General features: G+C 39.6%; 1 protein-coding gene across 3 annotated transcripts in view; it reads left to right on the top strand.

Annotated features, from left to right (window-relative positions):
• The window catches only part of LOC147901684 (uncharacterized), a 65,784-nt gene extending 60,220 nt beyond the window's left edge, over nt 1–5,564 (top strand). The window contains exons 11-14 of one of the 3 annotated variants that reach the window (XR_015541006.1): nt 2,845–2,935; nt 3,078–3,134; nt 4,856–4,968; nt 5,086–5,564. Coding sequence is in view for 2 of the 3 variants with exons in the window: in XM_087374793.1 (XP_087230919.1) it covers nt 2,845–2,935; nt 3,078–3,134 (148 nt within the window). In the remaining variant the exon portion in view is untranslated. Of the gene's footprint in view, nt 1–2,844; nt 2,936–3,077; nt 3,135–3,359; nt 3,806–4,855; nt 5,010–5,085 lie in introns of those variants that run through there. The other 2 variants (XM_087374793.1, XM_087374794.1) reach the window with 2 other exon arrangements.
• The last annotated feature ends 7,953 nt before the right edge of the window (nt 5,565–13,517 follow it).

The raw sequence follows: 13,517 nt of genomic DNA, 5'->3' as shown, positions 1-13,517 counted from the left end.
GAGTGATGGAGTGCTCAATGTCTCTTTGAGGTGGGAGATGATGGGGAAGATTGGTAAACACATCTGCATATTGCTGCAATACCTCCTGCATCTATGATCCTCAACCAAGACTTCGTATCCTCAGATTTGGATAAGATCAAGGGCATAGAATGCACAAACAATTTTTGAGGTCTCTTGCCAAATTTCTGGAAGAAATGACAGCCAATTGAGGTGCTTCATAGCCCTTCAAAAGAAATGACAATAGTTTCTCCTAAGAGAATGCTCCCCACCAGCCACTTGTACTTGTCGTCCATGATCAATCATTGTAGGATGCAACCTGAAACTTGGACAGAGTTAGAATTAATAAAGTTGTGGGTGCTCCCAGTATCCACCAAGATATGAACAGGTTTACCATTGATTGCCCCTTTTAGTCTAAGTGTTTGGGCACTTTCCCATGAATGCATGAGGAGAGATGCTGTACAGGACAGATTGGGTGTCCCAAAACAGATCATCATCATCAACACAAGGGTTCCCTTCTGAATCCAACATCCATGTAGTCATCAATAATCTCAACCCTCCATTGCTGGCATTTCCTTGGATGATTAGATTGGTAGTCACCATAAGTCATGGTGTCACATGAAGCAAAGAGGGTTCCTTTTTGGAGACTCAACATCACCCTAATCTTCGCCTCCACACTCCTGGAATTCTGGCTCTGTTGTTGCAGGGTCATCCGGAATGGGATCATCCTCATTCTCAATTATCATGCTCAGTTTAGCTCCTTCGTTGGCCTTGCACAAATTTCTATGTTCTGGTGTCCACATAGATAGCAGATATTTTTCTTCTTTCTATCCTCAATAATGGCCTGGGGTAATTGTTTAACCACTTTATCCTTCTTGTCCTTTGGGTCTTCCTGGGGCTGAGTCTGTTTGAAGGCTTTGCTTCCTCAGCCTTGTAGGGCTTGAGGTTTCCCAAATGGCTGCCATAAACAAGGGGGTATCTAGGAATAGGAGTGACTGTTGTAGAGGGGACCACTTGCTCGGAAACCATTGAAGGGCTACCCTTGTTCACAGATTTTCTGTCCATGTGTTCCAGTGCCCACACCCTTCTCCGTCAGATTATACTTGGGTTCATAGAGCTCAGCTAGTCTCATGGCCTCTTTAAAAGTGTTGGGATTTTGGGCTGACACATCAGCAGCTATGCTGGGATGGAGTCCATGAATGACCTGAGCAGCTTACTCTTATCATTAATACCATGGGCAAACAAATCTAGCTTCCAGAACCTTCTGATATAGTTTCTCACTGTACCCTGCTGAGTTGATTCATACCATTCACACACCAGCTTATCTTTAGCAACGGGAGATACAAAGGTCTGGAACATCTGCTCCTTGAAATTCTCCCAAGTGTGAAGAGTCCCCTCTTGTTGGAGGTGCCTCCGCCAAGTATGGGCATAATCTTCTAAGTGTAGCACAACAAACCTAATCTTGGTTTGATCACTCTTGGTGTACAACAGGAAATAGTCCTTCATGAGTGGTATCAGAGAAGAAGACAAAACATACTTGATTGATCAGCTACGCCACGAGTGCTATCAGAGAGCAAGACAAAACACCAGTGATATTGTGTGCACATCAATCCTCATTTTTGTTAAGAGTAATGTCAATGTGATGCACATACAAACATCTCTCTCTCAGCAAGGGTGACAGCAACTCGCACCAGTTCACATGGATTATGAGGGAAACTGACAGATGAAGGATATATATATACACAACCATGCATTCTGAGAGACGTGGAGGTGATTGAATCTGAACGATATGCGCTCATGGTTTTCCTGTCTCTTTAGCAGGTCAGACACACTGCCATGAGCCAGATTTATTCGAGGACCTTCCAGACCTCTTGCACAGAGACATGCATCTATCACAGATTAGTTCTTACATCACATAAAGTCAAGGTCAACTCCTGCAGCATCCTCTTCTTGTGCCTGAGCTGGATGTAGCAATGCACTAGAGAAGCAGGCATGAGGTCCTCAAGAGCACTAAACATCTCTTGAAGCACATGCTTCCTGGCATGAGAGCACGTACACACAGTTAGTTACAATGATCATGCATCTTGATATGCTCCCATAGACCATGCTTTGATCTCTGGAGGATGATAAAAGGCTTCGAATTTTCTTGTTCTTTATATATCTTCTATTTACCTACCTATCTATCTACTCTGTGTGAATGCATACATGTGTACATACATAGATTTGATGTTTAACCGACTTTGACGTTCCTTAAAAAGCCACTTTTGAATGGCAAAACATCGAGCAATAAATTGTGATGAAATTTAGTGGTTTAAATTGGAGTAGCTAGGCAGTTTTTAAGAGTGTGGCATCCTGAAATGAGGTCAGAAGGGTAGTGCTGAGCATGATTCCATCTTTTTGGAAGAGCTTCCATGAAGGACTACGAAGGCCATTTCCTGTATTTCAAAAGATTAGCGAATCTTCAATATGTCCTCATGATATCTTGTTGGGAATCCTTTGTTTTTACTTTTAGCAAAATGATTCCATCTTTTTGGAAGAGCTTCCATGAAGGACTATGAAGGCCATTTCCTGTATTTCTTTGTTTTTACTTTTAGCAGAAGGGTAGTGCTGAGCATGATTCCATCTTTTTGGAAGAGCTTCCATGAAGGACTATGAAGGCCATTTCCTGTATTTCAAAAGATTAGCGAATCTTCAATATGTGCTCATGATATCTTGTTGGGAATCCTTTGTTTTTACTTTTAGCAGAATGTTATTATAATCATCTCTTAGAAGTCCAAGTGTATAGTATTTAATAGACCAAGGCATGTGTGCTCCTAGTTTTCTAACCATCCATCACTACCAATGCAGATTGTGGGGAACGTTCCTTGCTGAGATTGTGATCAGGTCTGTTGGTACTGACTATGCAAGAGTGGTTAAGGCTATCTATGCATTTGCTCAGGTACAATCTAATGCAGGCAATATATGCTTCTTTCAAATTTTTATGAATATGTTTGACATGGTTTGATTGAGAGTTCCACCTTCCAGAAGTAAATTTTCTATGAAAATCATATTTTGAAAGTGTATAACCTTCGCTGTCACAGATTCGATTGCTTCGCACTTACGGTTGGACACGTTCTGGACAAACTTTTTCGCACTAGGTATGATTTCCAGTCATTATGTTCTGTAAGCTTAATCTGTTCGTCTTGCTTTTGTCCCTCTGTTGTCGATTTTTTTTCAAATGGCAATAGACAAGTTTATAACTTATGTTTGCACAAGCTTTTTGTTGGTACCATGTTTTGTCCTCATTGTCTCTCTGAAGAAGAAAAATTCACTGCTTCTGATGTTAAGTATTTGAATGTTCCCTCATCTTTTTCTTGTATTAGCAATTATGTGCACTACATTACAACTGGTTTAGCTCAGCTCTAGATGTGACTTGCTGATTGCAAGACTTGAATTTTTTGTGAAGAGCTTACATCAACCCTCTCAGCTACGCATCGGGTAATGGCTAATTTTGTTCTGGAGTTAGAAACATAAGTTAGTCAGGCTGAATAACCTGGTAGAGTACATAGATATTAATGGACAAGTAAGCCAAAACCAATGTCTGTAAAACTTGACAATGCTCCATACCTGGACACTGAACTCTTTTTGTTCAGACATCAATGCCAGGTTGAAAGATGAGGAGACTGAGACACAAGAGACCTTTGTTACACGTAGGTTGACATCCTATTGGGCTGAATAATGCTTGAATTACATGTTATGATCGTGCTTTTGAGAATTCAGTAAGGGTTGTGGAAGGCTATTATTTTGAATGCATGGATGATATAGATGAGACGAATTTCTATGCTATGAATCCATGGAACTTTTACTCTCTGCAAGTAGTCCTGATAGTCCTGTATGTACATGTCCATCATCTAGCCTTGTTTTGTCAGAGTAGCATTGTGACTCTACCATAGTAGTGAGTTGCAAATTTAGGATAACGCCTTATTTTACAAATTTTTGTTAAGCTGAATTCAAGTTTAGCACCATCCATGAATTCATGAACAATACTGGTTTTGGAAACAACAATCCAAAATTTCAAAGGCAGACAAAGCTCTCTTAAAGAATTTATTTTCTGTTGATCTTATTACATTGCCAAAGTTTGGGCAATGTTGTGACATCATTCACATCTATTCATCTTAATGTCTTTTAGTAGGCATTCTTCACAAGATGAATATATTCAAGGAAATTCTAGAGGCAATGGACATCCTGAAACTAATTGTTAACACAGAGGATGCACGAGGTCATTATATACCTTAACATAATTTCACACGTGTAATTCTCTAATGATTATTATGTGAGGTGCTATTTTCAAATCACAAAAGTTAGGCATTAATCTTCATCCTTTAAAAAAAATATATATATATGCCTACTACTGAGAATGACTTTTATATACGGCAACAACTAGTAGACTTTGAGTTGCCAGGTGTATGTAGACTTAAGGATTGTAGCAGAATTGAGGTGATGTCTTTAATAAGGAGGGACACTAAAGCAAAAGCATGTGTTCCAATTGCCGAGACAGTGAGACAGGTACTATATCATTGTCAGATAAAGAAGATTCATGAGGAATAGAAGAGTGGTTATTTAAAAAAAGGCTTGCAACCTCAAGAAAAACAAATGCATACAATCGTGGAAATTTTATATTTATCCTTGGTAGTGTTGTGGACTTGTAATTTACGATATTATGTTGATTTCAGTCATAGTTTGATCAGACGTCTGAGTTCTTCTTGAATACTTGGGTTATTATCTGGTATAATATCTCATATTCAAGAAATGAATGGTGCAGATGAGTTTGTTTTGGTAACATTCATGGGATTTGGGGTCATTGGATACTTTTATGCAGATTTGGAAGACATTGAGGGACTGGGTCATTGACAAACCTATATGCAAATTTGGAAGACCTGAGCGATGCTTTCAGAGCAAGCGATGCTTTCAGAGTGAATTGCGAGTGTACAAGTAAGCAAGAGAGAAACACTCACAAGAGTTCTATCTCATATACAAAACATTGATGGGATTTGGGATCATTGGAAATCTTTATGCAGCTTTGGAAGACACTGAGGGATGCTTTTATAGTGATGTAGGAGTGTACATGGCAGCAAGAGAGAGAAGGCTCACAATAGATTCTTACAAAAAGGCAACTTTAAACAAGGTCCTACGTTCACTACATTTCAAAATCTCCATTGGCCCCATCTTGTGAGGCCTCAGATCTAACTGCTGATGTATAGTTGGAATGCATGATGTGAGTAAGCTTAGAGATGAAGTTTTAATTGCACAACTAGTGTACACTCCCTATTGCCAGAATCAATATGTGGTTAAAGACATCAAATCATAAATGTATGCTAGCTATTCTCTACGATAAATGTGAGGCTTATGGAAGTTGAACTATTTCGCCAAGAAATGCCTCAAAGGAAAATGAACAATTGGCAGCACAAAAATGCATGATGGCATAGTTGAAATTGGGCTTAAATGAGAAGATTATGCTTGTTGTATAACACTTTCACTTTTTTGTGCCCTCGTAGTGCTTGGGGATGGGGGAAGGCTCAATATGTTTCAACTGCTAGAATTGAGTGTCAACATCGTGTATTTGGTGTTGAGGTGTTCGAGGTTGAGAATTTTACTATCGTTTTAGGTATTCTCTCTTTTGGTTGATTGAGAAATCTATTAGTCTTCATGCTTTGTAGGTACAAGCATGCATTGTCATCTAGGCACTTCTACTTGGGTGCTAGGGGGCTATTAACTCGCTTCGTAGTGAAAGAAGAATTAGTGAATTTTTTCAATAAATTTTAACCTCAAATAATATGAGTCACAATGGAGTATCTCAAAGAGTATTCATATATGGTCCTTGGCTTTAATGCCGAATTATGCCTTGTCACTTCAATAACCAAACTAGGGCATCGATGTGCTTGTAGCATTAGAGGTGACAATGTATTTGGATCATTGGTGACTAAATGTGTAGATAAGGTAAAAATTTGTAACACAATCGCTCTACCGTGCATCAATTGCCTACAGAAACTTGATCACATCACGATATCAATATGAAGTGTCATTCAACAAGAGAGAGAGAGGACATGTTATATGGAAGTAGTTGATATTAATGTTTTGTAGTAGTCTAATAGGAAATCTATCAAGTATTGTTAAGCTAGGTTTGCAGTCAAGTCACATTACTTTGATCAATGGAAGATAGTGTGCTATTTATATCTCATAAAGTAAGTTTGGTTGTCTCTAAAAGGATCGTTGGATAATACAAAGATATATTTCTCTAGTTCTCGAAGATAATGCCTTAGTTTTCGTCATTTTAGAAAGAAAGTTGCTCAAAGCTATGTACCCATAGTATGCTCCTATATTAGGTGAAGGGAATTTAACATTTCTTTAAAAGGCTTACTAAGTTAATAGCAATAGGCCTTTGAATATCTCTTTATAAAAACCATATAAAGTATTGCTTGGCTTGCAATATTGGGTCCTTGAGAGAATTTGTAAGCTAGTCTATTTGCTTACAAATATTTTGTAGGGTCAATGTCGATGGCCAAGTACGCCTTTATTAGGTTCTAATGAGTCTAGAAAACAAAAGGCCTTCATACATCCATATACTCCATGTGTGTAGTATTTAAGACAATGCTATAAGGATAAATGGTTGAAACCTTGTGTAGCCATGTACTAACTTATTTAAGCTTGGCAAAACATGCTTTGTATCTTCTTTACGAGGAATCTAACATTATCCCATCATCGGAGCCAATCTTGAACTTACATCTTAGCTAAGAGACAATTGGCGCACTCATCACGTTTGTTAGAAAGTTGGCTTCCACGAAATTATCATGTTACATTAAACCATTTGCCTTGTAAATTTGTACTTTTGTGGAACAGTCTTGCATGCCAAAAGACTAAATGATTTAGTCTTGGTGAATTGCATCAAAATAGCTACTTACTTTTGAAACAATTGTATTTCCATGTAGCTCCTCCCTATCATATCATCCCAGCAAGGGAGTATGTTTTTCAAAAGATGTTAGATCCTTTGTTTTTGACATTTAATTTCCTTATGCTAAACATGAACCTCAGGGGGGTCACTTAGTATAATATGGCTATATCACGTGCGTTCAAGGCTTCTTTTCTAAATCCCTATGTAACCTATTTTAGCATTTCCTTACGTTCCCTTAGTAAATTTTCTCAAAATTAATAGAACCCAAAGGAATTTTTAATGTCCTTATGTGCAAGGTACATAACTACTTTTTGAGTCTTTTTGGAGGCAATATCAGAAATATGGAATGTAACATGCATGTTATTTGAGTCTATACACACAAAAGAGAGTTACTATATTGCAATAATAGGCAACATGCAAGTTCAACCTTGATGGTAGTGCCAAAATGTTAAGAGAAACAAAGAGTAAACAAGGCAAAACATGTATACCAAAAGTAAGAGAAAAAAATAGCAAAGAAGCTAAAGCATGTGTGTCATACACACCAAGTTTCAAGACTATAGAGGTATGCAAAGTAACTTGAGTTATGCAAGAGCTCGTGCAAGCCGAAAGAAACAATATTTATAGGAATTCTTCATCAAAGATTGGAAACTTTTATAAATGACATATATGCTTCAAAATGTTACAAAAACCATATGTTTGGATTAGTCAAATTGACAAAATATTTTATGACAATACATAACAAATGTTTCTTGTCAAATACCAACATCTAGAGCTTTAGTATGCCTAATATTGGGAACTTAATGAATTGTATAGATCCCAAACTTATTAATTGCTTCTGCGTTTTAATTGTTACAAGAATGGAAAAACACCATGGTGCTTTGCCACATTCATAGAGGGTCTTGGCACTTTTTGCTTCCATGAAAACCCTTGATAATATACAAGAATGTAGTACTAAAACCTCTACGGTTGAATTCATGCAAGACTTTATCGTATCTGATGCCAAAACATAATATTTAAACTCTCTTTGTTGCATCCATGCAAAACTTTGTTGTGACCCGTACTGAACCATAGCATTTAGATTTGCTTTTCCACATCCATGTAAAACCTTATTGTAACCCATGTGAAATCCAGTATCCAAACCTACTTTGTTGCATCTTATAGGACCTTGCTATAACAAATTCCTTACAGAGAATTGGTCTAGGGGTTTCGGAGGGGGGGGGGGGGACGGGACCATAGAAGAGTGTATGGCTAAGTGGTTGAGGAAATCATGGAAGTAACCATGCAAATCATCCACTTGTATGATTGAAGGTCTTGCAAAATGATAATTTAAAAAGCACATTCATCAAGCTAGATCCTCAATAATATTGTAGTTTTTTTCTTAGATAGGACTATAAAGAAGAAGAGAAAGAAGTATCCTTAATGCCCCTTTACAAATCTATTGAATACATTCCAATCATTCTCATCCAAAGTATAATTATTGCTATTACATTCACAGGTGAGGTTTGCCAATGCAATGACGCTCTCAATATCTGTCATGTGAAGGTCTATAAGGTCATATGTGAGGCATCTTGAACCTTTTTCCTTTTGATACCACCCAAGTTGGACTTCTATTCTAGAAGGTCTATTTGAGAGGTTGAACCCTCTCTTATATTCCACATATCCCCCATCGACCTTTCTCCTCATTTTTTGAACTCATCCAAGATACCATGTAGCTTGTCTTCTTTCTTTGCAAAGAGTTTGGATTGCATTTCCTTTTGCTTTTTCTTGTTTTGCCTTCTTCTTGAAAGTATACATCACAATTGGACCCTATTCCAAATAGGTTCTCATTTGATGTAGCAAGAGGTATCTCTTCCTTACAGTACTATAATCCTTGTGTAACCCTCGTAAGTCTATCTTTAGACAGTGTGGGATTTCCATTAAGCTAGCTTACCTATGTGGACTTGAAGAGAGTATTACCATCAATGGTAATAATTGGGTTCACTGAACAGTTCATCTAGGAGAGAATCCACCAAATGTTTGATTTCACTTATGGAGGCATCATTGTCATTGTCCTTTATTTTTTGACACATGATCAACTTGTTGCTGTTCTTCTTCGGAATAATATTCTTGTGCATATGCATTTGGAAATCTAGCTGACCAAGGTTATTCATTGGCATGCTACTCCATCCAGAAGACCATGGATTAAATGATGCACATTGGCACAAAAGAAGTTAAATCTGTGCACCACATCTCCGAAGCCTTTGATTGCATCCTCTTGCTTTCCTTCTGCTTTTCACCTACAAGAATCTCTTTCTTAGTGATAAATGCCACAAAAGTGGCATTTCTTTTGTGGCTAGCTCGTTGTTGTAGACTTTGCATGTCATCTCTAAGCACACTTTCTTTCATCACTATTGTACCTTTTGCCTTTTTCTCAGCTTGCTTCTCTGCCATCCCAAACTTTACGACTGACTTCTTTTCCTAGCTCTCAATTCTAAGGTTCTTTACTTATAAGCTCGTAGGACCAAATTTGGTATTCGACCCAAAGCAATGCATTAGAATCCCAATTCACAATGTTGACAAGCCCATGGGTTTTGACATCTTGTTCTAGCATCCTCTTCGTGTCATGTATGACCTTTTTCTTGAAATTACTCAACCTATTAGTGCTCTCTATTATGGTCTCCATTTGTCTCTCATGTAGGCTAATTATTTGCTCTAGCATTTGCTCTCTAAGTGTGTGGTTGACTTGCTTGCATTGTTTCACTATTAGTTTGCATGCTTATGCTTAAGCTAGCAGAACCTTCCATCTCACAAAAAATTGTGTGGAAGGTTGCAAATCCAATATAATATTTGGATGTACAAAATCCACATGCTAATTCAACCTGCACATGATGTGTTGTGCATGGTTTAGAATGCATTAAAAAAAAGTAGATGAAACCACCTCCCCCTTCGAGAGAGTCCAACTTGGCCTCAAAAGTGGCCCCATCTAGCCCCATCACCTTGTGGGCATAGGGTATAGAGACAAATCTCTCGGCCAGGCCTTGGGTGGAGTGTTGAGGGGTATTTAGGCACCACCCAAGGTATCAGAAACCAAGACTAATCTGGTATGTATCCAGGCCTATTCTAATATTTATCAAGTTGTCAGTACTATCAATATGATATAGGTAGCAAATGCACTCTGCAATTACATTTGACAGCAATCCGACACCCTTTCGACACACCCAAAGAGCAGACAAATGCACAAAGTTCACAGTGTACACCACTTGACTGCCAGCCAATCGCTGAATTTAATGATATCATTGGATTTGTAATGCCAACTATCACAAGCCAATTAACACCAATCAATGCAATAGTATAATGCCTTGATAGACCCAAAGTAAAAGGAGCAAAAAGAAGAATAACAAAAAATCATGATGACATGGAAACACAAGAGGGAATAGTGAAATTTTGGAAAAGACAACAACTGCCTCTCACAGAAAACAATATGATTGCTCTTCAAATCTTGATCCGGCCCGACAAGCAAGAAGAACAAAGATATTCCGACCAATTTCCAAATCAGCTGCAATGCCAATTGTACTTCGCGATTGACCCTGTCACCTCTAAGACCCCGCCAAGAAAAATGGGAGCGTAGTCTCACACGCTTAACATGGAGCAGCGGTGCCGCGATAATTAGTCCACAAGGATGGGCCCATTCACAAAGTCGGAGTGGTAGACACACTCCAAAAGCAATGCGGAAAGACATACACGACCATGCACTTTCATCTGGGCAAAGGAACCCCGTCCACATGACAAAGGACCCGCAGGCCCGACTTGCAATCCAGTCACAAGACGGCATACAATGATAGCAGGGAGCAGTCCGATTGCCCATAGAGTCCTTAGCAGCTTTCGCCGTCGACAGGTACAATAAAATACACGAGATCCGACTGCACTCTATCCAATTTTGACCAAGATCCGACTTTGCAAGGCACTAAACAAAAAAGGCTTTCCGATGCCGACCCGACCCACACTGACTCTTTTGGGAGCCCAACGGTACATCCAACATTGCTTTGACCAATACCGATCAGATGTGATCTGATCCCACTCCACCATTGCTACGCCCACATGCGTCCAACATTTTTGACCATGAGCACCCAGCAACATCTATTAGGCCAGAAGTCGGATGTACAGGATCCCATCAGACTTACCCTTGACAAGGTCTCTCATGCATTTCGGGCACATACGTCGAACACTCCGTTGCATCCAGACTCCTCACGCACAATAATCATCCACTTCCATCGACACTTATTGGCTGCTTCCAATGTTCACAAGTGCCAACCGTCAATCATAAGCAGCACACGCACTTCAACACTGATCACTTTCTGTGATTTGGAGTCCTCACCAACACCCTACTCGCACTTCGAAGATACATTGCCCTCTATATGGCCCCAAAATGTTCACTCACTCTTGCCAATGCATCAATAAACACAAGATCCAGCTTGTAGTTGACTTGCTTAGTGACATTTCTATTCAAGAAGAAGCGATGTGGGGAAGAAGAAAGGCCAGACACCCATTCGAAAAAGCCTTGAAAGAAAGACATGGAGGACCTTGAACTGATTAGTATGGTTCTCCCAAACAAAGACAAGTCAAGACGAAGAATAGCTATTAGGAAAGAAGGGAACTCATTTTGGGGCCCTCTAAGAAATTCACTATTTACCTATTTTTGTTGCACTCAAAATATGGGAAATGCCATAAAATATATTTACTTACTGCAAAAATGTCAATCTAGTACTCATGCTTCACATTAAATGCATATATAAGATCCTTGGTTTTTTGTGTAGTATTTGATGATTCTGACATTGCCAGCGCATCCGGAGCGAGCCAAAACCACCAAATCGACCCTGGAGACACCAAAAACTGATGCCTAAAGGCTCGAAAAAGGGCCAAAATGCCTGGAATGGGGGATTTGCACAAAAATGCAAGTGCCATCTGTCCAAATCGCGTTTTTGTGCAAATCCCCCATTCCAGGCATTTTTGCCCTTTTTCGGACCTGTGGCGTCGATTTTCGATGTCTCCAGGGTCGATAGGGAAGAAACAACCAAGGCGGGTCACGATCCACATGAAGACCCCAAAGGGAAGTCTAGAGTAGTGCAACAGTTGATCAAAGCAAAAGAAGAAAATCAAATGCTTTATGGGAAACCTCTCACCGGCACTCTGTGGGATACTCCTATCGGAGGAGAAGAATTGTTGGCTGGACCCTCTGATGCAAAGAAAGCCAAGAAGACAAAGCTTACAACAGGAAAGATGTCAGTTCCCAAGCCCATAGTGTAGATCAAAGACACTGAAGAGGACATTGAAATATTCATTCTGACACTCCGAAACATACATCCGATAGTCCGATGACTCCGACCATTGTGAAGCAAAGAACCTCAGTTGGCACATTGGCAATGTTTCCAATTTGGAGGTTGAGCATTCAATGACCATTCTCAAGTCATTCCACAGCTAGCAGCACAATGTTCATCTCACCTTAACAAGATAGATTCAGGACTTTCAAAAGGAGAGAGATGTAGATGTAGCAGGAACAACACAAGCAATTGAAGGAGACTCAGGAGGAATTGGAAAGACTCAAGGAGGAATATTCACAATACAAGAACTCCCAGGAACAACAGGTATCCAAGCTACGTGCTCAAGTGAAAATTCAAAAGGATTGTCTATCAACCATTACAAAGTGGTTAGATGAAATGAAGGAGGAGTTCTTTCTTTAACTAGAGAGACTTTTAGTAGACAACATAGATCAACAGATTGAAAACACTTTGCTCAAAGAGAGAATTAAAGCCCTGGAAGGAGTAGAACAGTCACTCAAAGAAATGGCCAAAGAGGTAGATGGTATTTTTATGTCTTCAATGGAGTTGGCCAACCTGAAGCTCCAATTGATTGAAACATCTCAAGTTCTATGGGCAAATGTTAAAAACTGGTTACATGTGATTGCCAAAAGGCCATATGAGGCCTTTTCTTCCATAGCTTATGCTTATATAGCCATGGCCCAAGAGATGGAGGGCATGCGAGCCAAGTTGAGACATATGCCACAACAAGACACCCTGATGGATGAAGCTGAATTTAACCACAGCCCCCAAACAGAGTTTCTAAACTCTAAGGTCAATATTTTAATTGAGGCTGCAGCAGAAGTGGAGCCAACAGAGTTACCTCCCTCTTCAAAAGAGTTTAGGGACCTGACCTTAGAAGTAGTCTCATCTAGCCCCATCGCCTTGTGGGTGTAGGGACCAAGAACCATTCTCGTAGCCAAGCTCTAAGTGGGGCTTGGGAGAAGCAAGGAAAATGCCTATGAGGGCAGTTGGTCTCGACCTCACAAGAGGCACTACATAGAGTCTAGATTACCATGCTACCATCTTGCTCAGCTCGCTTCTCTGCCATCCCAAATTTTAAGACTGACTTCTTCTCCCAACTTGCAATTCTAAGACTCTTCTAATCAGATCGCTACAAAATGCATGCAAGAAAAAAAAGGAGCAAAGCCACCACCCTCTTTGAGAGAGTCCAAAGACTTGACCTCAAGAGTGGTCCCATCTAGTCTGATCACCTTGTGGGCATAGAGGCCATTAAGAAAAGAGATAAAAATTACCTA

The sequence above is a fragment of the Dipteris shenzhenensis genome, chromosome 5 (genome assembly GCF_047967505.1).
Source record: "Dipteris shenzhenensis isolate YYH24624 ecotype China chromosome 5, Dip_SZ_1.0, whole genome shotgun sequence".
Lineage (NCBI taxonomy): Eukaryota > Viridiplantae > Streptophyta > Polypodiopsida > Gleicheniales > Dipteridaceae > Dipteris > Dipteris shenzhenensis.
This window is presented reverse-complemented; position numbering and strand designations above follow the sequence as displayed.